This window comes from Stegastes partitus, unplaced genomic scaffold, assembly GCF_000690725.1.
Source record: "Stegastes partitus isolate 25-593 unplaced genomic scaffold, Stegastes_partitus-1.0.2 Scaffold928, whole genome shotgun sequence".
NCBI classification, from domain to species: Eukaryota; Metazoa; Chordata; class Actinopteri; family Pomacentridae; genus Stegastes; species Stegastes partitus.
In genome coordinates this window covers 211,023-232,987 of record NW_007578659.1, presented here as the reverse complement: position 1 = coordinate 232,987, position 21,965 = coordinate 211,023, and the positions used below count along the sequence as shown (strand labels likewise).

Below are 21,965 nucleotides of genomic sequence, written 5' to 3'. Positions count from 1 at the left end.
TAACCTCAACATGTTTTTGGACTGTGGGAGGAAGCCGGAGAACCTGCAGAGAACCCACCTGGAGAACATGCAAACTCCACGCAGAGATCCTCACTGGGACGTGAACCGGCGACCTTCTAGCTGTGAGGCAACGGTGCTAATCACCAATCCACCTAGATTAAGTTTGTCACTAAAATTAAAGACGGACTATGAAGTGTTGAAAAATAGAACATTTCAATCTCAGTAATTAAAAGCACACTAACTTCTGTTGCATTACGGGCCTACATTTTTAATGTAGTAAATCTGAACTATTGGTTCTAAATTTGACAAAAGAACAAATCCCCTACTGTTCAACGTAGAAGTGATGCAATCATTGTAAAGCGATACAATGACAAATCACTTGACATTTAGGTGCTATTGCACCGGGGTAGACTCAGTCCTGTTGTATGCTGTGTGTGAGGAGATGACATTATAAGCAAGAATGACCTAAACCTCATCATTCATAGAATCATCACTCTTTATTCTGGAACGTTTGCATGGAAATTTTAAAAGAAAAAAAAAAATCATAATCAAGCAAGTAAACAGAAATATATGAGCATCACAAATTCTGCAAAACAAGCATTTAGTCATTAAGGTACAGACTGTGAAAGCTGTAGTTTGTAAGGATTTGGTAGTAAACCATATACTAATGCAGCTGATGGAGCATTGTTCATGCCTCCTGTATACACTCTGATGCCTAATGGTAGAACTAGCAGTGTGCCACAATCAGCAACTCTCTGATTTTTCCCTTCTCTGTTCCAAAAACGTCATTTTTTTCCCTCATTTATTTCCCCATTAAGGGGAAGACACATAAAAATTAACGTCATCATCAAGTGCCACTTTCTAAAGAAGCGAAGCCTGAAGAAATACAGTTAGGAACTATTGAGCATCATGACGTCAGTTCTATCTTAACCACTGTTGGAGACTTCTCGCAGAAACACTAACAAATGAAATCTTGAAAGCAAACTTGACTTTTTATATAATCATTCATCTTTAAGATACTGTCAAATAATAAGAGATTGACTAAGCATGCAATAACTCAACCCACGCAGGCTCTCTTAGATAAGAGATTGTAATTTGCATTTTAGAATAATATGCTGACGTTTGGAAATGTTACAAATGCGGTGCGAAAGTGCAGCAACCAGTCACTGTGAAATGATCAAACTATGGTCAGATGTGACTGGTTTAAATAATGAAAAGAGAGCCGCTTGTGATGAGTTACTCAGATTCTGAAGTCCCATTCATCACTGAAGCCGCTGACCAAGCTTTGGATTTAAGGAGTGACAAAGTATCGAAGACAAACTGGGGGTGTTTTGATATTCTTGTACATTAGTCATGTAAACAATAACAGATTATTTATTTTCACCTCCAATGAGAAATGCTTATTGTCAATGAATTTGTACAACGACTTCAACTATATGTCAAATTGACCGAATAACTACACAATAAAATGCACTTCTGATTGGTCCCAGGTGAAAAAATAAGCACTTACTCAAGAAAAAATATTCATTCTTTCCCAGCAAAATAATAATAATTTTTAAAAAAAGAGAATTGCAGCTGCACTTAAGAAGCACCTAAAGCACTTTTTTTCACAATAGAAGCAGAGATAAAGCTTTTTAAATTGGTGAATTTGGCCCCCGGAGACGACAAGCTGCAGCTGAAGCAGTCGCGACCTTTTGGAATCCAACGCCTCTGAGATTTGGCCGACATACAGGCACATCTACAGCTTGTGAATCTCAAACAATTGTGCAAATTACTCACTGAGACAGAAGCAAGAAGAGAGAAAAAGAGGCAGCAAAGAAAAAGGAAATCATAGTGATAATAATAATAATAACAAAAAACAAAACAGAAATACTGAGTCAAGTCTGACTCTCTGTTGCAAGCAGTCATAGCTGTTTGTAGAAGGCTGGCATAATGTGGCAAATCCTGTAACTATGCTACACATGCTCGATAATTAAACGTTACAGATAAGATGTAGGCTATGTATAACTCAGTCATATACTTTATATATCCCAGGTTCAAAAATATCCCTTTTCTCCCTCTCATTTTACACAAATGTCACCCTGAGATTTGATAAAACAAAATGTCCTTCAAAAGGTTTAAGGTGTCCACAACAGTCCACTAGCTCATATATTACATTTTCAATACAAGCCTGATAAATACACGCCTATCGAACTGACCTTTATGTACAAAATGCTGCACTTACACTAGAGCGTTAACATCCCACATATACAGTTAGACGGACATAAGCAAACAACACATCGATCGATTGCACTGTGAAAGGATCGCACAGCACTTTTCTAGACGACTTCAGAGAAGGATGGAGGTAATTTACCTGCAGCAGCAGTAGTGTGGATTTTTACCTTTACATATCCTATGTTTCAAGTATGACAACACACCAAGTCATGCTATAATGTGGTTACCATGTGTGCTGCTGTTGGAGGAACGAGACAGACGAGTGTGCTGTGGCAGTACAGTGTCCCCTCTTGCACGTTATTGCGAATGCTTTAACCCTCTAAATCAAACGCACATCTTTAAATCTCTGAAATCAATTTATGGCTTCCAGGGACAACACTCGACCTTGTCCTTGACTCTCTGCACTACTGTTTGCTCTGTGCCTACATGAACTGAAAAGCTGGTGTTTCTCACAATAAGTTGATATTTAGAAGATAACACTCACCAGAAGACACTGAAGTCACAGGACAGACTAGCATTTACAGTAAGTTTCACTTTAAAGCACTACTCTGAAAGAGATTATACATCAAGACATCCAGATGGAGAATCCCCTGGTGGACTCTCAGTCACCTTGTCTGGGTCATTTATTATGGAGTCGGACCTCAGCATGACGTCAGAAATGATGGGGGGAGGGGGACAAGCTCCTCTGTCATGTTTGTGGATGCAGAGGAGCAGTGAATGTGCCTTATCATACAAAACTATTTAGTTTTACTTGAAATCTAACAAACCTGCGGTTACATGAGAGAATTAATTCCATTACTGGAGTTGAGAATGCATAATGAGATTTGAGGAATGACAACCTACAGTACGTCTGTAACTAGATTTAACATGAACATCCACAGAAGGTGTTGGTCAGTAGATTGTTACGGAACAGTCATGTTTTCTCAGCTGATCGGAATCTGCCTGAAACACACACATGCTGAACCCCAGGTTTCTGATGTCTCCTCTTGATTTATGATATCTTACCGTCTGCCTCGCCAAAATCCACTGCCCTATCCAACTGGAGAAAGGAAATACATGGCGGCCTCTAGGTTTGAGTCAGAAGCAAAGTCTATTCACTTATGTATCCTTTCACTTGTTTGCCTTTAGCTTTAGCTGGGCTACCCTAGCTTGTGCCACTTTCGCCTGAATATCGACGGGCCTGTCAAAGAAGCTGACGATGGCGGGCTCGTTGAGCAGAGACGCGAGGACCTGCTCGAACGAAAACGACCACTCCGTCTCCGTGAGGTCGGGCCCCGCATCCTGACTGTTGTGGGAGCTGGAGGTGTCTGAGCTCTCTGGGGTGGTGGAGGCTTCTTCAGTGGAAGACTCCTCCGCAGCAGCGGTGTTGGCAGGCTTTGCCGACTCAGGAGGGCTGCTGGGCTCCTGCAGCCTCCGTCCCACCTCCTCCATCCTCAGGAGGAGGCTGGTCACGTGGGCCACGGCTCGGTACAGCAACTCCTCCTCGGGATCACCGTGAAATATGTTGTAGAGGGTCTTGGAGAACTGGATGAACTGAGTCTGAGACGGGAGAAAAAGCTTGCCTTGTACTTATCAATCACACAGGCCATTTTACTACAAAAAAAATGTTGTTTAGACTGTCTCTTCAGTCAATAAACACAACATGGACTGAATTACCTGATTGATTCTGGGTAGGTCCTTGATGGTTTCCTCTTTTTTAAGTATTTCATTTTGCCATTGTTTCAGGTAGGCCTGCAGGTCAACCTTTCCTCTACCTGTAAATTCATAGAATAAATTAACACTGTCACACAATATTAACATATTTACAGTCATTTTCTCATAGCCATGAAGTGCATGTAGTAAATGCAGGTGCAGTATTACCTCTTTCTGGGCTTTTCTTTATCACGCCATCTTCTGGAAGATCAAACGCTGAAACATAGAGGTGACACGTTAACACGATGTAGAGAGGAATGCTTCCAGGCACATGTCAAGACAGAATTATTACAGAATTTAGGCAGAAAAGGAGGAAATCTGAGCTTTAAGGGAAGAGAAGGAGTAAAGAGGCTAACCAGTGAGTCTACTGAAGGGAGAAGAGTCTTCAGTCACTGGAATAAAGTGCGGGATTCTTTGTTCCTTTAAGTGCAAAGGACTACCTGTGAAAGCTAAAAGACAGTGACTGTGAGTGCACTGAAAGGGAAGAGAAACCAAGAGGAGAAAGAAGATCCACACAAGCAAAGTAGATGAAATACTGATTGAGAATTTGAGAAACAATAGATATCCGTATACAAGGGATGCACTATTGATTGTAATATTGGATTTTTGCCAATATTCAATATGCTGACATTTTCCATCTCATTCTGGCTGATTGCCGATGCTGATATATGCACATTTTTGTTTCCACCTAATTGCAGAGAACACGAGGGCCCTTCTGTTGTGGAATTAACATATAATTATGCCTCGTCTTATCGGGACAGGACACTTACAAGTGCAGATATTAAAAAAAACTATGCTTTTTAAATGTATGCATTAACTGGGAAAAGTTTTTAAAATTATTTCCATTGACATTTAAAATGTGACATATTTGTTTTATTTACATTTATATACAACAAATCTGCCAGATTTGCAGAGCTGATACAGATAATAATCATCGTGCATCCCTACCATACATCAAACACACTGAGTTATGACTTTATTAAGTACAGTCTGATACACTCAAATGTAACAGTCGAGCAACGGTTTGCACCTTTGTCAAGCTCACAATGACACGCTGTGTTGACGCTGTGTCAGAAACTAAGCTCGAGTGGTGGTGAAGTGCTTATTTTTAACTGTGTTTCTAATAACTGGCACACATGAGGTGTAATAAACTTAGTAATGTATGATATTAGTACATGAATATAAACAATTAGATGCATCCACTGCAAAAAGTTGAGTATTGCTTTAAAAATAAGGCATTAACTCGTAAAATGCTTCTTCCTGTATTATTTTAATTTCTTACCCTCTTGTTGTTATTTGTGAAGTGTTATACTTCTGCACTCCAACCCCGACTAACGAGCACATGTGGGTGCATGCATGCGTGTCCCTTTACATGCCTGGATTACTCCAGCAAGCCAGAAGTATCATATTATTTGCCTGATAGCTCTGTGCTGCATTAGCTGCACTGCCTGAGGGCTGTCACTGAGCACTCCACACAGGGTCCTTCTCCATCTTTGTGCATACAGTAAGCATGACTGGCTGTAAAAACATATAGCGTAATGTGCCACTTTATTTGCTTTGCTCATGCTCTGTGAGGGTATGAAGCATATAGAATACGAGCTGTAAGTTAAAGCTACAACAAGACATGCTGTCATCCCTACAACCAATCACAACACAGGTGATGTAACTGAGCAGTCGCTGCTTTTGACTGAAGCTGATGAGGGAATACAGCTGCTGAACTACATGTTTGGACTGGAAAAACCTGCAGACTGTCAGCTCTAAACAGCACATGATTTCATTTCACTGATCAATGGAGTGTTTGGCCCAGTTCCACTGCCTTTTATTTATAAAGATGAAGCAAATGACACAACAGCTCTCAGTGCCTGGGAGGTGAGCTGGAAGCGAGCCTCTAACGTCTTTTTTGGACCGTGGCACCAGGATGTGACCTGTCCTTGGTGCTGAAGCAATGAGCACTCTCTCCACGAGACATAAAATAAGCTTCGCTGCTTGACGTTATTTGGCCTGGCACATCACAAACGGTGACTCAGTGCTCGTCTGCTGCTAAGCTGTCAGTTGTAATTTGAGCAGTTCTTCCTCGGCACAGATCCTCGTTTTGAAGAAACTAGCCCGCTGCAAAATGCCCTTACAGCTCCTTACACCCATCGTTGCCATGGCAAGTTCTTTCACCCAGCGTAGACTATTCTTACCCCTGCCTTCAAGCAGGCAGCGTCACATCATAGAGATAAGAGTCACACATTCAAGGGCAGTTTCTTCCCCCTGGCAATGTGCTCATTCAACAAATGCTGAGTTATGGACAGGATTATTGAAATGACAACTCATATATTTTCAAACCATGTAGACTGCAGACTGACGTAGCGCTATCTGACCTTGTGTATTGCTCTGAGCTGCCCCTGTACGTCTGCTGCTGTAGCATCACTGTTGTTTTGTGACTGTGTTAAGCAGAATTTGGAAACTGTCAAGAATCCGGTCTGAAAACATTTGCTGCACTTGAACTTTGAACCCCGCAGGAGTTTGTCATCGCTGTTGATGTGTTGTGAACAAAATGGGTCAGAGGTTGAAGATGCTATTGTGCAGTTTACAAGAGACAGACGCCACAGATACAGCGTCATGGGTTAGGAGTTAAAATGATCATGTGAGAAATGTTAATGATTGTTTTCAAATATCTTTGAAATGTCTTTGAAAGAGGCAATGTTAGAACTAAAGTTAAATACAGATGTGTTTCATATTTGGGAGTCATATTATGGAATGGACTTCGTGATGATCTGAAATTGTGTAGGTCTGTTGAGTTTCAAAAAAAACACTGAAAGGTAAAATAATTAAGGATTACAATGTAAAATGACTGACATGTGAAATGATTAAGAAGAAGAATTTAGGGTAAATCTTGTTATGTTTTTTGTTTCCTTTTCCTTTCTGGATTACTGACATTTTGAGTTATTTACTGGATTGTACAGGATAGGCAAAAATAAGCCTTGGCTCCAGCCTATTCCTTTTTCAGCTACAGAGCTTGTTAAATGTTTTTTGTGAGAAAAAAAATTGTTTAAAGCAAGCATGTATAATAAATCTTTGTCAGCTGGATGCACACAATTAAATTTTTGTACTGTAGATTGTAACCAAAATGAACCATTTATTCATTCAATACTATTTTTAAATAAAACTTAGATAAGATGTTGCTGGTTTTATTAGTTGTTCATCACTAACCTGGTGGCAGGTGCAGCTTGAAGAGAAATTTCAGCTTATTTGTGAAAGATCCACTGTATAAGGTATCTGTGGGAGAAGCGGTATGAAGTTAGAACAGTGTGGATACTGAGGCTAAAAGCTACATCAGTGGAGATCAGAGAACACAGGAACCTACCAAGGGCACAGCAGAATTCTTTGAAGTTGACGAGGCCGTCCTGGTTCTCGTCTATCAGGCGGAAGACCCAGAGGGAGAGGGTGCTCTTGGTGGTGCAAAAAGCCCAGGGCTCCAGCAGGGAGAAGAGCAGGCTGAACTGTTGGAAACCCAACTGGTACTGCTCCAAATAGGCCAGACTGGGGTCATGATGGAGCAGAGCTGGACTTTTCATTGTCCAGTAGCAGCTGAGGAAATGCTGCCTCTGTAAAAAAAAAAAAAAGACAACAATCTGTCTGTTTCTAGTTTTCAAACATCAACTGGTATTTACAGTGAAGATGCTGTATCCTGTTCTGGACTCACTTTGAACAGATTGTAAAGCTCATCCAGCTGTGACGCATTAAATCTGACATCTTGGGAAACCACCCGGATCTGACAACAGATTTTAAAATCGATTAACGCCATAGAAACAATAAAGTGATGCTAATTAATATGAACTCACTTACAACGTTTTGCTTTGTGGTATCCTCCAGTGTCTGGATCACATACAGTTTGTTTCTTTTCCGTGAACTCTCGACCTCCTCTGAACGGATGCTTCCATATTTCTGTAAAAGAACACAGTTTGATAAAAATCAATGACTACAAACCGGCATTACTGAATAAATCTAAAATAGAAAAATCTTGCAATACCTCATAGGCCTCTCGGATCAGTTCACTGATATCAACGCTGAAGTGAGAGGCTTTATCATTGTTGCCAACTGAGGCTTGCTGCACTGTTGGAGGCAATGGGCTGTCCTTGTTTGTCACACTATCAAAAAACCTGAAACAACAGCATGAGAAAAAAAAAGACATTTACATCATTTACACAGTAACCATGTTTAAAATACGTCGGTCCTGCTTTGAATGCATTCACACAGACTTGTTAAGGATGGTGACCGCCTCGGCGTCATCGTGGCAGCTGATCAGAGCGTCCATGTTGTAGTCCAGCACAGCCAGGCCGAGCTGCAGGATGGCTTTGATGCCGTCGTAGAAAAAACAGTCCACCACGTTCACAGCGCTCTCTATGGGCAGGACGCTGATGAAAAGAGTGAGAAACCAGGACAAGGACACGGACGAGAAGAAGCTCAGGTCTGTCATGTGTTCTACCAGCTGGGGGAGATTGTCTCTGATCAGATCCTCAAACACAGCCTGGTCAACCAAAGCACCTGAAAAAACATTGGCAACATTTCAGAAAGCAGCTTAAGTTTTTGAAATCATTTTCTGTCCCAAGAGGAAACAGTGTTCGAATCCAGTGTCTTCACTCTTACCAATAATTCGGCGGTTGAAGTAATCCGGCAGCATCCTCTCACAGACGGCGACTAAGAGCCAGAAAGCTTCCTCTTCCTTTGCATACAGCAGAAGAACTGAGGTGAGAATGTTCATGGCCTGAACAGAAGAAACAGACACAGTGATGTTTTCAATGCTTTTAGGATCTTTAAAAAAAAAAAAAAAAAACTATGTTTGTACATTCATCATATATTTTTCTATCATACCAAACTTCAGGCAACACACAGTAAATGTCAACAGTTTACTCTGGTTCTCTTGATGCAAAGCAAAGCAAAATAGAAACGATGCATTTTAGTCCTGCTTTACTTAGTGCTCACACTGATATTTTTAACCCTATAAGCCCCAGGCTATTTACAGGGTAGGTTTGTTATTAAGCACTTATCTTGACTATTATAAGGGCAAGCCATACATGCTGTATCTCTTTTTTTCTGAACAGGCTAGCCATCCAGATCTTCCATTGTTATATGAAAATACCTCCAGAGTTTGCTATATTAAGTCTTATTTTAAGGAGAATGTTTAGTATTATGAAAATGTTGTGTTTTCACATGGATCTCACCATAAAATGTTGGTCATTGTATTAATTTTCTGATACAAAGTGTGATGTAATGTCAGCCTGATGTTGGAGACACTGCAGAAATCTGCTGTCACTTCAAACTACTCTTTAGCAAACAGAGAAACAATTAGTATGATTGAAAAGGGAAAGTTCTGCTGTTTATTTTGCTATGTGGTAAGAAGACATAATGACATTAAAGGGACTTTGTGACTTATTCAAGCGAGAGGAGTGGGAAAACAGGTGAAGAAAATAGTAAAGATGTTATGTTGCAGAAGTATGATCTGTCTTCTTAACGTTATTACTTTAGTATGAACAAATACGCAGAAGTACAAGCTTTGGTTCGGCTCTTTCTTGTGATACGATACTATCATATTATTGCATAGACAGCTTGATTTCAATGCAATGTTTGTATCACACAGACACTAACCTAGATAAATTGAATCTATTTCCATATAGAATTTAACATATCTATGTAATGAGTTTCTGCACAAGTTAAACAAGAGTAATGGGTGTGGAGATGGACGCACAGCTGTATGCAGGGTATGTATGATTACATTTGTAAATACAAGAATTAGTTTTTCCTGCCGGCATGTCACATACAAGCAACTAGCAATGTCGGCATTTCAAGTTGTGCTGTTTCACTTGATATGTGCTACACTTCGCCGCATTTAACAGAGATATTCAAGAAGGAATGTGAATGTAGGCGCAAAGTACATCTGTCAGGCTCTAAGGGTTAATATCAAACCAAAAGATACTAGATAAAACGACATAAGATCACAATCTGATTGGACAGCTTTCATGACATACACTTTTGCAAAGAGATTTGATAATGTTCCAAAACAATGCTGAGTGCTGGACTAAATCTGCACGTTGGATTTGTGTATATATGGTGGGATTTTTACCAGCTGGGAACTCACAAAGCTTTTAAAATCCACAAAGGAGTTAAAAGACAACCTGAACAAGCACCTCCATTTTCCATAGAAGCAAAGACAACTGTTCTGACGTCTGTCCTGAGCTCGAACTGACAACATAGCTGCTACGACAAGAACAACCAGGTATGCTTTAGCATACTGTCCTGTTCTTGGTTCATTTAGATGTTCATATTTAAATCGAACCGCACTAGAGTTCAGTAGGAAGCAGAGAAAGACACAAAAGTTTTGCTTGTTTTGTGAGCACCAAGGCTTGGATGGCAGCGCTCAAACTTGTTTCAGATGAACCGCACTAACAGAGCAACTACACCAGAGTTTGCTTTAATTCAACCGAACCAAATGCTCCCTCAATCACAGATGCTTTTTTAGCCACTTAGCGGAAGAAATTTCAGTACCTGACAGTATCCAATTTTAGGGTTCCTGCAGGCGTAGGCAGTGAGGACTCTGCGTAGAGCTGAGATTCCAGTGTCGCTCTGAAAGGCTGGGTGCTCCGGCAGAGAGCGGTGCAGGTCTCTTTCGATTTCATCTGTAGCCAGAGTGCTTGTGCCCAGAGACTGTTCAACCAGCTCAGTGTAATAGCCGGGGTGAGTGGCCATGTCGTTTACAGCTCCTACAGAGTCAAAACAAGCAGTCCAAAAACAGACATCTCAGTGAATCCACCCCACCCATCTTTCATTTAATTATTTATGCAGAGAGCCCTTGAATAGATGACACTCTGAATCATGCAATGTCTAATTAACAAATCACTTCACATCTCTTACTGTACATGACAGGGGAGAGTAGCGGTCGATGTATAAATACCTGAAAAGAGCATCCACAGCTCTCCCCTCAAGGCCTCGGGAACACCGCGAACAATCAGGTCTCTTGTCTTCCTGGTGAAGAACATACTTGTACCACGTCCATATTCAGAGAAATGGATGTTCCACGACTGCTCCTTCATCTTCTCTTTAAGCTGTTCGACACACAGATAGACACACCACAGTGTAATTGAAAATGTCAAACCTGCTTGTATTCCTAAACGGATGCATCCTTCTTTTTCATTTATGTCAATGCACTGATCGCCCACCTGCAGACTGGAGTGAATAGGAAGGTACATTCAACTCCAGGGTGATTCTCTACAAAATGTTGGTGATTTGAACAGAAGTTTGACATTTACCATTTTGGGATCAAGGTTTTCAACATCCTGGGGGTGGAATACAGTCATGAGAGCCTCAGTGCTCACAGCTTTGCTGCTGTCTTTCTGTCCCACCATTAGAGTTACGTCCTCTGGATTGTCCTCAAAGTGGTTTATGAGTGACTGACATTCACCTCGGATAGCCTGGCAAAGACACACATCATTTTCATTGCCAGAAAACCACTGCGAACCACAGGCTGAACAGTAAAGAGGAGTAAAGAGTAAAATGCCACAATCAAAACAGCATTTAGAGCGTGATACCTCTGATGAAGCAGAGTGCTGTGGGCTGGCACTAATCCCACACCTGCTACGGATTGTGTTTGCCAGCCGCTGGTAGTCCCGCACCTCAGAGAATCGCAACGCCCTCTTGCCACGCACACAAACTGTTAAAGCTCTGCTGCTGGAATCTGGCTTCTCAACATTAACAACCTGGAAGAAATCAATGATGGCAGATTAGTCACTGTTGTTGTTTCTTCTGCTACGTATCGGTATCTAAATGTATATTTTACAGTGCGATTTTCAAGCTTTTTTGTTGATCCATTAATGCTGTGTTGTCTGACTTTACCTCTCGCATTGGAATGATAATGTGACATTGGCTTCCATCCTGACTAGCAAAACACAGGTAGTTCTCAGACAGGCAGATCTTGCCAAGTGTGTTAAAATGGCTGAAGGGCACCCAGAGGAAGCTCTCGTGCACCTCTAACAGGTTTTCTTCTTTGGGAAGCCTGAAAAATGTCCGGAACTGCTCGCTTTTTGCATGAGCTTCTAGGCCTCTGTGGGGAAAGTAAAGCAGAAAATAATGCCGTTAGCAGAACATCACAATTAAGGTTTGTTTTTCTTTTTTTTTTTTTTACTTGCCTCTAACCTCACATGCACAACAGTCTCACTATAACTTTCACATAACAATTTCAAAATTGTCCTATTTATTATCATTACTGTTTACATATTATTAGAACCATAAATTACAGCCTTCAAATTATCTCCTAAGCACTGTTCAGTTATGAAATGCTTTAAAAGAAATAACTATTAGAGAAACAAGACTTTTATTGATATACAGTTATGGTAATATGTTCATTAGATGGTGACAAACTCAACTCAGCCAAGTACAGATTTCGTTAAAGTTTTAAAAAGCTTGCAAGTCTGAGGGTAACAATAGACTCATTTAGTGTATATATGAAGGTTTGTAAAATCTTTAAACACATTTCATTTCATATATTAAAACAAAACGGGAGCAGGAAGGAGGGTGAACTAAAGAGGAACGGACAACAACAGGGACGTATCAATGGAAGTGAACTAATTCAAACAAGTGGAGGAACATTGGTTGGAAAACCCTGGTAATGGATTTAAAGATTCCTGGAGAGGGTTACGCAGTGCCCTACAAAACAAATTAGGATGTAAAATACTCCTAGAAAGTCAGACTATATTTTATGGCTGTATACCTCAAGACTGGTTAAAAAGTGATAAATATTTAATGAATGTATTGTTGGTGGCTGCTAAAAAAAAAAAAAACGGTCACGAGCAACTGACTATTATGAGAGAGCCTGACTTTGAATGAGTGGATGGATATTACAATGGACTTCTTTTTTTCTTTTAATGAAGATGATAACAGCCTTTGACATCATAAATTAGAACAATTTGCCTCCCACTGGGGCCAAATGGGGCGACTATGTAACGGCCCTTAGGCCTAATCATAATTTTGCCAATTGATGAGGCTATCGTAAAGGATCAATCAATGTCTGTACATAGTTGTTGTCTCATGTGTCTTTCTCATATACAGGCGCCCTCAAATGTATTCATACCCTCCCATTAAAGAAGGAAAAAACAGCTGTCACTGAAAAAAGTTGAAATTGACAAAAGTAATAATAAATAAAAATTTTATGAAAATCGTGACATTGCTTTTGAATTGTGGTTCAACAGAAATATAAAAAAAACAAAAAAAAAAACAAAACACAAAAAAACAGCAAGCAAACAAGCATGATGGGACCTGTACACTAATATTTTGTTGAACAACCCTTTGAGCCAATCACTGCAATCAAGTGTTTTCTGTAACTCTCAATCAGACTTCTGCACCTGTTGACAGCTATTTAGATTTCACTGTTCATCAGCAAAGTGCTTTAATTTGTCTGGGATCATTTTTGTTTAGTTTTTTTTAATTATTGTTTTCAACCACAATTCAAAAGCAACATTTTATTTCACTAAATTATAATTTAGCAAATTTTTATTTATTATTACTTTTTTTCAGTTTCTAGTTATTTGAGTGACGATTGTGAATTTTGCCTTTTCTTTAATGGAAGGGTATGAATACATTTGATGATGACTGTATATAGTTTCTTGAATATGTATTTACAATAGTAAAAGTCAACAAATAAGTTGTTTTTAAAATCCTGGTATAGTCACATGTGACCCACCGGGCACTCCAGGCAGGTTAAAACAAACACAGACACGATGTGACTCAAGTCAGACTTTATGTTTACTTTGGTTCTTCAAGTTGGCAGCCGGCACTAACAGGATCATGTAAGGCTGAGCTGTGCAGCAGACCGACAGTACCTCTTGGTAATTTGCAGGGGGTCGGAGAGTGCTGGTGTTCTCTGGAAGGCCTCTTTATCAAAAAGACGCTTGATGGAGTAGTCAGCTAGCTGTTCCATGATAACAAACGTTTCATTAAGGTGCAGCAGCATGGAGAAGTAATGATCCTCTCCGTGAGCCAAAACGTGGATGCTCTCAGTCAGAATAACGTTGGAGGTTTTCTCCAGCCTCCAGATCTCATCCCAGGAGATGACCAGTTTCACTGCAAAACACAGAAAATAAAAACAGTCATAAGGAGTGATTATAGCAAATTGCTGGTACCAAAAAAAACCGAAAGAAAATGTTCAGAGCATAATTGTGAGAATGTCACTCTGTGTCAGCGTTAGCCATTATCCACACACCTTTTCAAGCCTCCACTATGAGGTCAGCTATAATAGCTTTTTCATAATTACGGAAGCAGTAAGTACAAAGAGCTATTTTCTATTGAAAAAGAAAAGAAACTTCAAAGAATGTTCTTTTCAGACCATAAAAGCCTATTATGATGGGCATTAGGAGCTGCCACATTCTTTGTTACCTCCAATCAAAGTTATCAAGACAAGTGTTAATGAAGGACACTGAAGTGGCTTACCCTCAGCTCCTAGAAGGTAGGAGTAGAAGCACAGGAAGTTTGTGCTGAGGTAGAGCCAGCCCTGGCAGGGAACTTTGCCTTTCCAGTAGCTGCATGAGTAATATGTGACCAGCTTTTCTTCTGGTGGCAGCTCAAACCACTTCTCAAACCTCAAGAGCGCTTCTCTGAACTTCTCAGGATCGTCCTCCAGCACCAGGGACGTCTTCCCTTCCTCAGCAATAAGACCCTAAAACAGGATACATGCAGGCTTAATGTAGGGAGGGAGGGAACAGCACTGTGCTCATATTGCATTAAGAGGTCATTATCATATACAGTCATTTGTAGCATTACAGTCCTACTAAGGGATTTACATGTTAATGTTTTAGCTTTAGAAGAAATAAAAAAGGATATTTATAAGTTCTTACTCTAATCTTGCCCTGTACAAAGCTGGTGATGTCTTCACTGGAGTCAAAAACAGAGAGCGTCCTCATGATGTTCTGCTGCAGCCAATCCCAGTGCTGAAAAATCTCCTCTTTGGTGACACCTGACCCAACATCAAAAATGAAAGAGAAGTATAAAAACTCAGATCGAGCTTGGAAATGTTCCTTACTGTCAAATCTTTTAAGTGAAATTTGGGAATATTAGCTTCATTTGATTTTTGCTGGACCTTTAATACATTATCAGTGAATGCTTTTACGCAGGATGTGACTTACTATGCAATTAATCAAACAAATATTGCCATTAAAAATAATAATTACACAGTATTTTGGAAATGTTTGCCATAGTGAGATGAAAATGCAGAAACATACCACATGCTATCGACCAGTACACTTGTGAGTCCGGTGTGTGGTGCAGAATGCGATAGGGAGCAACTTTAGATGTGGAGTCCAGCACAGTATCCAGAGTTCCCACGAGAAGGCCTGTAACACAGAACACATCAATACACACACCAATATTGTTACACATCACCTTCAACCATGAAACACCTCAGAAAACCAGAACGACAAACATCAGATGTAGATGCGACACACCACAACAAGGCCGAATTTTATCACCACACAAGTTACATTTGTATGTGCAGTTGAACATTTGGACTTGACGATTTTTTAAAAATTCATTACATGCGTATAACCGGTTGACAGCATCAGAGAGGTTGAATGATCTGCAGGTGTTAGTCCGTGGAGGACCTCTTAGTCAATCTTTTTTATATAGCGGGAGGCCGACTGGGTGTCTGAACTCATACCGACAGTGGAAATGACTGATCCCCCAGGTCCATGTCAGAACTAAAATTAGCTAAATCTGTTACCTTTACAACTTCTCTCTGACGTGCCCTCCATGAATAATTAACAAGGTTGCAGTGAAACCTCCCGCTCATGCACTGCATCAGCATTATACTGGCCTCCCTGCTGAACCCATATCAGCTCCGTGAGCAGCCGAGTAGTAAAGCATTGAGAGGATCAAACGTGGTTCACATAATTTATGTTCCCATCGGGGTAGAACAACGTTACCCAGCAGAGGACAGACTTAAACAAATAAAAGACACTTCAGACATAAAAGGCTCTTGTGCTGGAAAGGTCTTCACGCGCAGCATGCTGTGTACCATCACGTAGTATTTAACCACCACTATCATTACACCAGCCAGATGAGGCATCCGTACTCCTCATCTGGAACACCATTCATTATCATTAACTATCTATTAATTACTTTCATGGCTGTCAAACTCTGGCATGTGGTGAGAACCTGTAATCTACAATCACTGGCTGCATTACAAGCACCACTTTCACTGTCAGGTGACAATAGTTTTCAAAGATCCACGCTAGTGAAGAATGTCACACAATTATACAACAGGTTGTGTCTAAATTAGAAACTCACCGGGGGTTCAGCTGCAATTGAAGACCCGAGGGTGCATGTGGCGTTGTATAATTTAAAAGGTGAAAGCTGCAGTTTTCAACAGTTACGCACAATAATCTTATGCAAGAAACTATTTCTCATAGTTCAGCCAGTTGCACTATCGCACACGACACCACAAAATTAATTTTAGTTCCATTATTGTAACCGAGGATTGTTTCGCTTCCAGTGACATATTGTAAATGCAATAAAAAAGGATAGAAAACAGGGAAAGCTGTTACACCACCTGCACAAAACATCTGTAGCGGTAAATGATTAACTGATAAATCAATATGAACGGACTATTCTTTTAAGAAGTTCAACCAGGAAAAAAATCACTAAAACATTCTTTCCCAGCTTGTTTCCAAAAACCATTTAAAACAATCACATTGGGCATTTGCATTTTATAAAACTAATATAAATAAAAATCTAAATTTTAATCAACAACCAGTAGATGCAGTCCTGGTCCTGCAGAAACATTGGTTTTCTCTCCCTGCTAAAACAAAAATAACATGACATCTCACTTTAGGATATAACCTGATTCACAGTGTGACAACTCAAGTAAGCATCAACGTCTCCAAAAAGTCGCTGATGCATTTATTATCCTGGGAGCAGAGCCTGATTTTGCAGTGACATTACAAATTCAAGGAGTGTTATTTCCAGCATGGAGGAGAAAGTGGTGCAGACATTCACGAACTGAACTGACCACAAAGATGTGAAAGCTCACAGAAGGTGTGATATACTTTTAAAATTAGATTGGTAAGATCAGTACATAAAAGGTACGAGCTTGTTGGTTGGGAAATTGTCTCTTGAGTGTAAATACGACACGTTGGTGGATTCAGGTTTGTATACAGTTTGTAGCTTCATCCTAGAAACTGTAAAATCAAAATAACTGTGCATTTGTTTCCCGTGCACAGTCGCCCTCAAATGTATTCATACCCTCCCATTAAAGAAGGAAAAAAACAGCTGGAAAAAAAGCTGAAATTGACAAAAGTAATAATAAATAAAAACAATTTATGAAAACCATGACATTGCTTTTGAATTGTGGTTCAACAGAAACATAAAAAACCAAACAAACAAAAAAACAACAACAGGTAAACAAGCATGATGGGACCTGTAAACTAATAAGTGTTTTCTGTAACTCTCAGTCAGACTTCTGCACCTGTTGACAGGTATTTAGATTTCACTGCTCATCAGCAAAGTGCTCTAATTTGTCTGGGGCAGTTTTGTTTGTTTATTTGTTTTATTATTCTGTTCAACCACAATTCAAATGCAACGTCTTATTTCACTGAATTATAATTTAGCAAATTTTTATTTATTATTACTTTTTTCAGTTTCTAGTTATTTGAGTGACTATTGTGATTTTGCCTTTTCTTTAACGGAAGGGTATGAATGGATTTTAGGACGACTGTAGCTTCCTTCTTATCAACTCTCTGCTGCAACCAACCAACCCAGTGAGTCAATATATTGACAGGGACACCTCCACTGGTTCGGACCACCCTGGCACCAGCTGCTCGGCGCCCAGACGGACCCCTGTCATCCTGACACTTGGCTCGTACCTGTTGCAACGAGGCTATTTTTCCGTAGACGAGTGGGCTGTAGAGCAGCACCGCCCTGCACACGGCAGGCAGCACGCTAGCTAAGCTAATTCATGTCGAGTTAACCCGTTAATAACTTGTGTGTGTCACTGTGTCCTGAGGAGCCGCAGCAGCTGTCCTGAACCCTCCAGGAGGAAGATAACAGAGCCGCTAACGTTACCTGTCAACCCGCCGCCGCCTTCCCCGTAGCCGCGTCTCCTTTGCAGTACGAAGTACTCATTATCCTTCTCGGTGACCCACAATTTGAAGGCGTTTTTCAGCAGAATCTCTTCAGGTTTGAGCCACATGTTTTCAAATGTCACCGAGTTCCCCGTGAAACCCGCCTGACATGTCACGGTTATCTGTAGCGGACTCCGACAGCAGACCCGTGGACATTTGTTTGTGTCCGAATCCCCTCCCTTCCCACGTCGACAAGAAATGCTGCCAGAGCTGCAAGGCATTGTGGGATTGTAGTTTTTAGCGGAGAGGGCGGTCCTCCAGGCGCTTCATTCTTAAAAAATCCTCCAAAAACTACTGAATAATTAAGTATTTTTTAATTGATAAAAAAAAAAGTGTTTCTCTGAGCTACAATAATTTTAAATTCTTTTCAACAGATAGAATTGCCAATAGTTATGTGATCATCTTTACTGATTTCACAGCATCCTTTATTTTTACACATCAACCCACCCATTTTCCAGTCTCTTTCTTAAACAACAGATAAAATGTATTTTAACAAAAATATATACATATAAACTATACTAAACTGCTTAAAAATTGGTGAACTCTTTAGAATTTCCTTTATTTATGCCTAAATATAAGATGAGTTATAAGCTATCACACACAACTGTAAATTACAAAATAAATTGAGGGTATGAATACATTTGAGGACGACTGTAGATAACAGTGGCCGAACTATTGAAACTGACGAATATAATGTCCATCCTGTAAATCTGTAAGAAAAGCTCGGTGTAGGAAAAGATTTCTGCTTGGCATCTCACAGACCAAATTTCATCTGAGGTTGACAGAGCGTCTACACTGTAGGGGATGTGATGACAAGGGAGAGTATTTCCTTATCTGCACAGCTCTGCAGCACCACTGGTCTTATCTAAACGACTACATTCATCAGTTTGTTTAGCAGCGTCTAAACACTTTTTAAGGCACCATTTGACAGCACTCTGCCGTGAAATAGTCCGTGAGACTTACAGGCCGTGTACCATCTTAAACATCAGATAGCCTTGGGGGTCAGACTGCTAGAATACATTTCTGCTCACTGATAAGTTCAGGATTTGAGTGTGCATGATTTATTATCTATTTCTTATTTCTCCTGTGGGAAACCTGAAAAGGAAAGAACTTTATGAAGACCTGATCTAGAAATGTAAACTGTGAAACTGTACATGACAGAAGGAGATGAAGCCTTTAGTACTAAACATGACAAGAATATGATTCAGTGCAGTCTGTACAATGTAGGCACAGGCCTATTTTAGAGTTTGTAAACTGTAGTCCTGCCAAACACACATGGCTGTTGCTTCACTGAAAGAAAAAGGAGTACCATAACGGATGATTCACCTGCCAGGAAATTGCAGCAAGGATTTTTGTGACAGATCAGCATAATGAATAACTGTAAATCCTCTTTATCATCACATACTGTTGGTGTGAGCAGCAGACATTAATTCTGACCTCTGGCTCTGTGACATGGTGAAATAAACACAAGAACACATTAATCCGCGAACAAAAGCATGAATGAAGACAGCCACTGGTGTTGGATGACAAGACCTGGCTCTTAATTGCTTTTAAGTTTATCCCAAAGGTACGTGATGGAGTTGAGGCTAAAGCTCTGCAAAAAAAAAGTTAATGATGGGCCTTTGTTTCTTCCTCACACTGCTGCCTCTGAGTCGAAAGTGCAATGTTTTAATATTATTTTATGCTGTCACACAAGATTTCACCTAAATGAGACAAAGAAGGCAGGTCCAAACAAAGAGCAACAACCAGAGAACATATATGGTAATTATGACAATTATATAGACATGCTATTGACCATATAGTGCATAAGACATTTAAAAGCCTCATTTCCTGCTTAAAGAGGATGGTTTCAGTTCAGACAATAGAGGTCATGTTTGAGCACTTGGAGCTCTGATGAGTCTGCAAAGGTGAGATGAAGTCACCCCCTGCTGGCACCACAAACTGTATGAAATACTTTCACAACATAAAATATGACATTATAAATGACTTGTATATTGTATACAATATGTTTTATACAACTTACACAACTATCCATAGAGGATAAGAAACCAGTTCAATTTAAAGATTGGCAGGTTTGCTTTCTTAAGATTTCTGTTATTTATATTTTAACTAATTTAATTTAATCTATTTTTTAAACAGAAAAGGGAGAGATTTAAAAAAAAAAAAAATGTTCTAAATGCAATTAAATTCTGATAAAAATCTGGCTTAAAATGTTTAACTGTGTTATCCAGCCCAGAGCACTATAATGTAATACACAGTCAACTCAGACTCATTGGATGCACTCATGCAGCAAATTCCACAGGAGTGATATCTGACCCTTCTTACCAAGTGTGCTAATGACAACATTAAACTGGTTTTAAAAGCCACCAGTCCTATTTACTGAAGGAGAGAGATTAGCAGCATTAACAGAAGGGTAGATGTAGGAGGCCACCCGGAGAGAAAACGATACCACAGTGGATCAAACCCACGGTGAAACACATGGCTGGGAATAGTCGTCGTCTGAGGGTGTTTTGCTACCCTGGAGTTGGACACCTGCACCGAATCGATTCACAAACCCTCCTGACACAACAAGAAGCTCCTTGGAACACTGTCAGATCATGCTGCGATAACACAGGTTGTCAGGTTTGAATAAGGTTAGAGAGACTATACAGCTGTGGTGCTGCTGCCATTGAAGCAAAAGGGAAGCAGACAATTACTGAGATATCCTAAAATTAATGAACTTTTTTTTTTAGAATCAACATTTGACTCTAACTGTGATGCTCATATTTTTATTTGTAATGAAAAAATAAATAATTCCACCACATTTGCATTGAGTTACAGAGTTTTTGTGACGGTTCGTGCTCAGTGACTGTGCGGGTGGACCCAAAACGAAAAGGGAGACGGGAGAAGGGTTAAAGGAAGCAGGATTTATTAGGGAAGGTGGTGGAGTGATGGGCACCAGGAGGCAGAAACAAAGTCCGGTGAAGGGGTGCCGGTCGTGGGGAAAAACCCGGTGGTGGGATCTGGTGCAGGGATGTCAGTCGTGGAGAGGGAGGAGTGGAATCTTCGGTGTCGTGATCCGAGGAAGGGGGGTCCCGAGGGTGGTGCACGAAGAGCCGGTGCCTCTGAGTGCCTTGGTCCATGGGGTTTTTCCCGGTGCAGAGAGGGAGCCGTGACGAGGGAAACCGGGGTGGTGCGCAGGGGTCCGGTGCTCGTGGGGGGTTGCTCTCGTGAAGGGTCTCCCGGTGAAGGTGTCCGTGGTCGTGAATTCCCGTGGGTGACAAACGCTGGAGTGCTTGGAGGTGTGCCGAGTGCTGGAGCCGAGGAGGAGAACTGGAAACAGGCAGAGAAACACATAAACTCGAAGCTAGAGATAAAGAATGCTAGGAATGCTCAGCGCGGTGTAGCAGCTCGTGGCCTGACTGCACCCCGAGGTAGGTATCACAATCCTCTGGCGTCGGTCTCCTGTGAGACGCCAGTATGTAAGCAGGGCACCGCTGATGAGCCGATGAGCCGCAGCTGCCAGCGGGCGCGTGTATCCTGATCGGCTCCGCCCAGCCTGCAGAGAGCAGAGACACACCCACCAAAACACACAGACAGACAAAATCCCGAAAACCCAGAGTACAGTCTATGACCCTCACAGGCCTCCTGGCGTCCAACCGGACTCGTGTGGATTCCCCTGACAGAGAGGCCTCAGGAGCGTGGGGTCCAGGACAAGCCGGGTGGGCAGCAACGAGCCGGGAGGGCGGAGGGGGAAAGGCCGGAGGGCCAAGAACACTAGAGGACAGCAGCGGAATCATCAGGAGGCCGGCGGCGAAAAAGATGGAAACCCACTGGCAGTCGAGCTGGAGACCAGTGGCAGAAACCATCAGGAGGCAGGCGACAGACGAGACAGAGACTCTGGCGGTCGAGCTGGAGGCGAAGAAGGCGGGA

The 21,965-nt window shown here is 41.0% G+C and overlaps 1 protein-coding gene across 3 annotated transcripts; it reads right to left on the bottom strand.

Annotated features, from left to right (window-relative positions):
• Window positions 1-478: 478 nt before the first annotated feature.
• On the bottom strand, window positions 479-18,231 carry tbc1d8b (TBC1 domain family member 8B). Of its 3 annotated transcripts, XM_008293996.1 has the most exons (21): window positions 17,995-18,231; window positions 15,159-15,269; window positions 14,775-14,893; window positions 14,371-14,596; window positions 13,764-14,004; window positions 11,782-11,989; window positions 11,478-11,645; window positions 11,199-11,360; window positions 10,844-10,994; window positions 10,438-10,652; window positions 8,542-8,659; window positions 8,154-8,439; window positions 7,925-8,054; window positions 7,741-7,839; window positions 7,598-7,666; window positions 7,259-7,499; window positions 7,105-7,170; window positions 4,263-4,355; window positions 4,075-4,122; window positions 3,871-3,968; window positions 479-3,753 (listed from the first exon to the last, which is right to left on the bottom strand). In XM_008293996.1, exons 1-21 carry the CDS (start codon window positions 18,119-18,121, stop codon window positions 3,325-3,327), a joined length of 3,405 nt encoding a protein of 1,134 aa, XP_008292218.1. In that variant the 5' UTR covers window positions 18,122-18,231; the 3' UTR covers window positions 479-3,324. The 3 variants fall into 3 exon arrangements, with proteins under 3 accessions (XP_008292218.1, XP_008292219.1, XP_008292221.1); XM_008293997.1 differs by lacking the exon at window positions 4,263-4,355; XM_008293999.1 differs by lacking the exons at window positions 479-3,753; window positions 3,871-3,968; window positions 4,075-4,122; window positions 4,263-4,355; window positions 7,105-7,170 and having other exon boundaries at window positions 7,375-7,499; window positions 7,598-7,647.
• Window positions 18,232-21,965: the final 3,734 nt, after the last annotated feature.

Coding starts and splice junctions, on each gene's coding strand:
- tbc1d8b (XM_008293996.1), bottom strand. CDS start 18,121: ATGTGGCTCAAACCTGAAGAGATTCTGCTGAAAAACGCCTTCAAATTG. Junction 10,995..11,198: donor AAAACCTTGATCCCAAAATG/GTAAATGTCAAA, acceptor TGTGTCGAACAG/CTTAAAGAGAAGATGAAGGA. Junction 7,667..7,740: donor ATACCACAAAGCAAAACGTT/GTAAGTGAGTTC, acceptor ATCTGTTGTCAG/ATCCGGGTGGTTTCCCAAGA.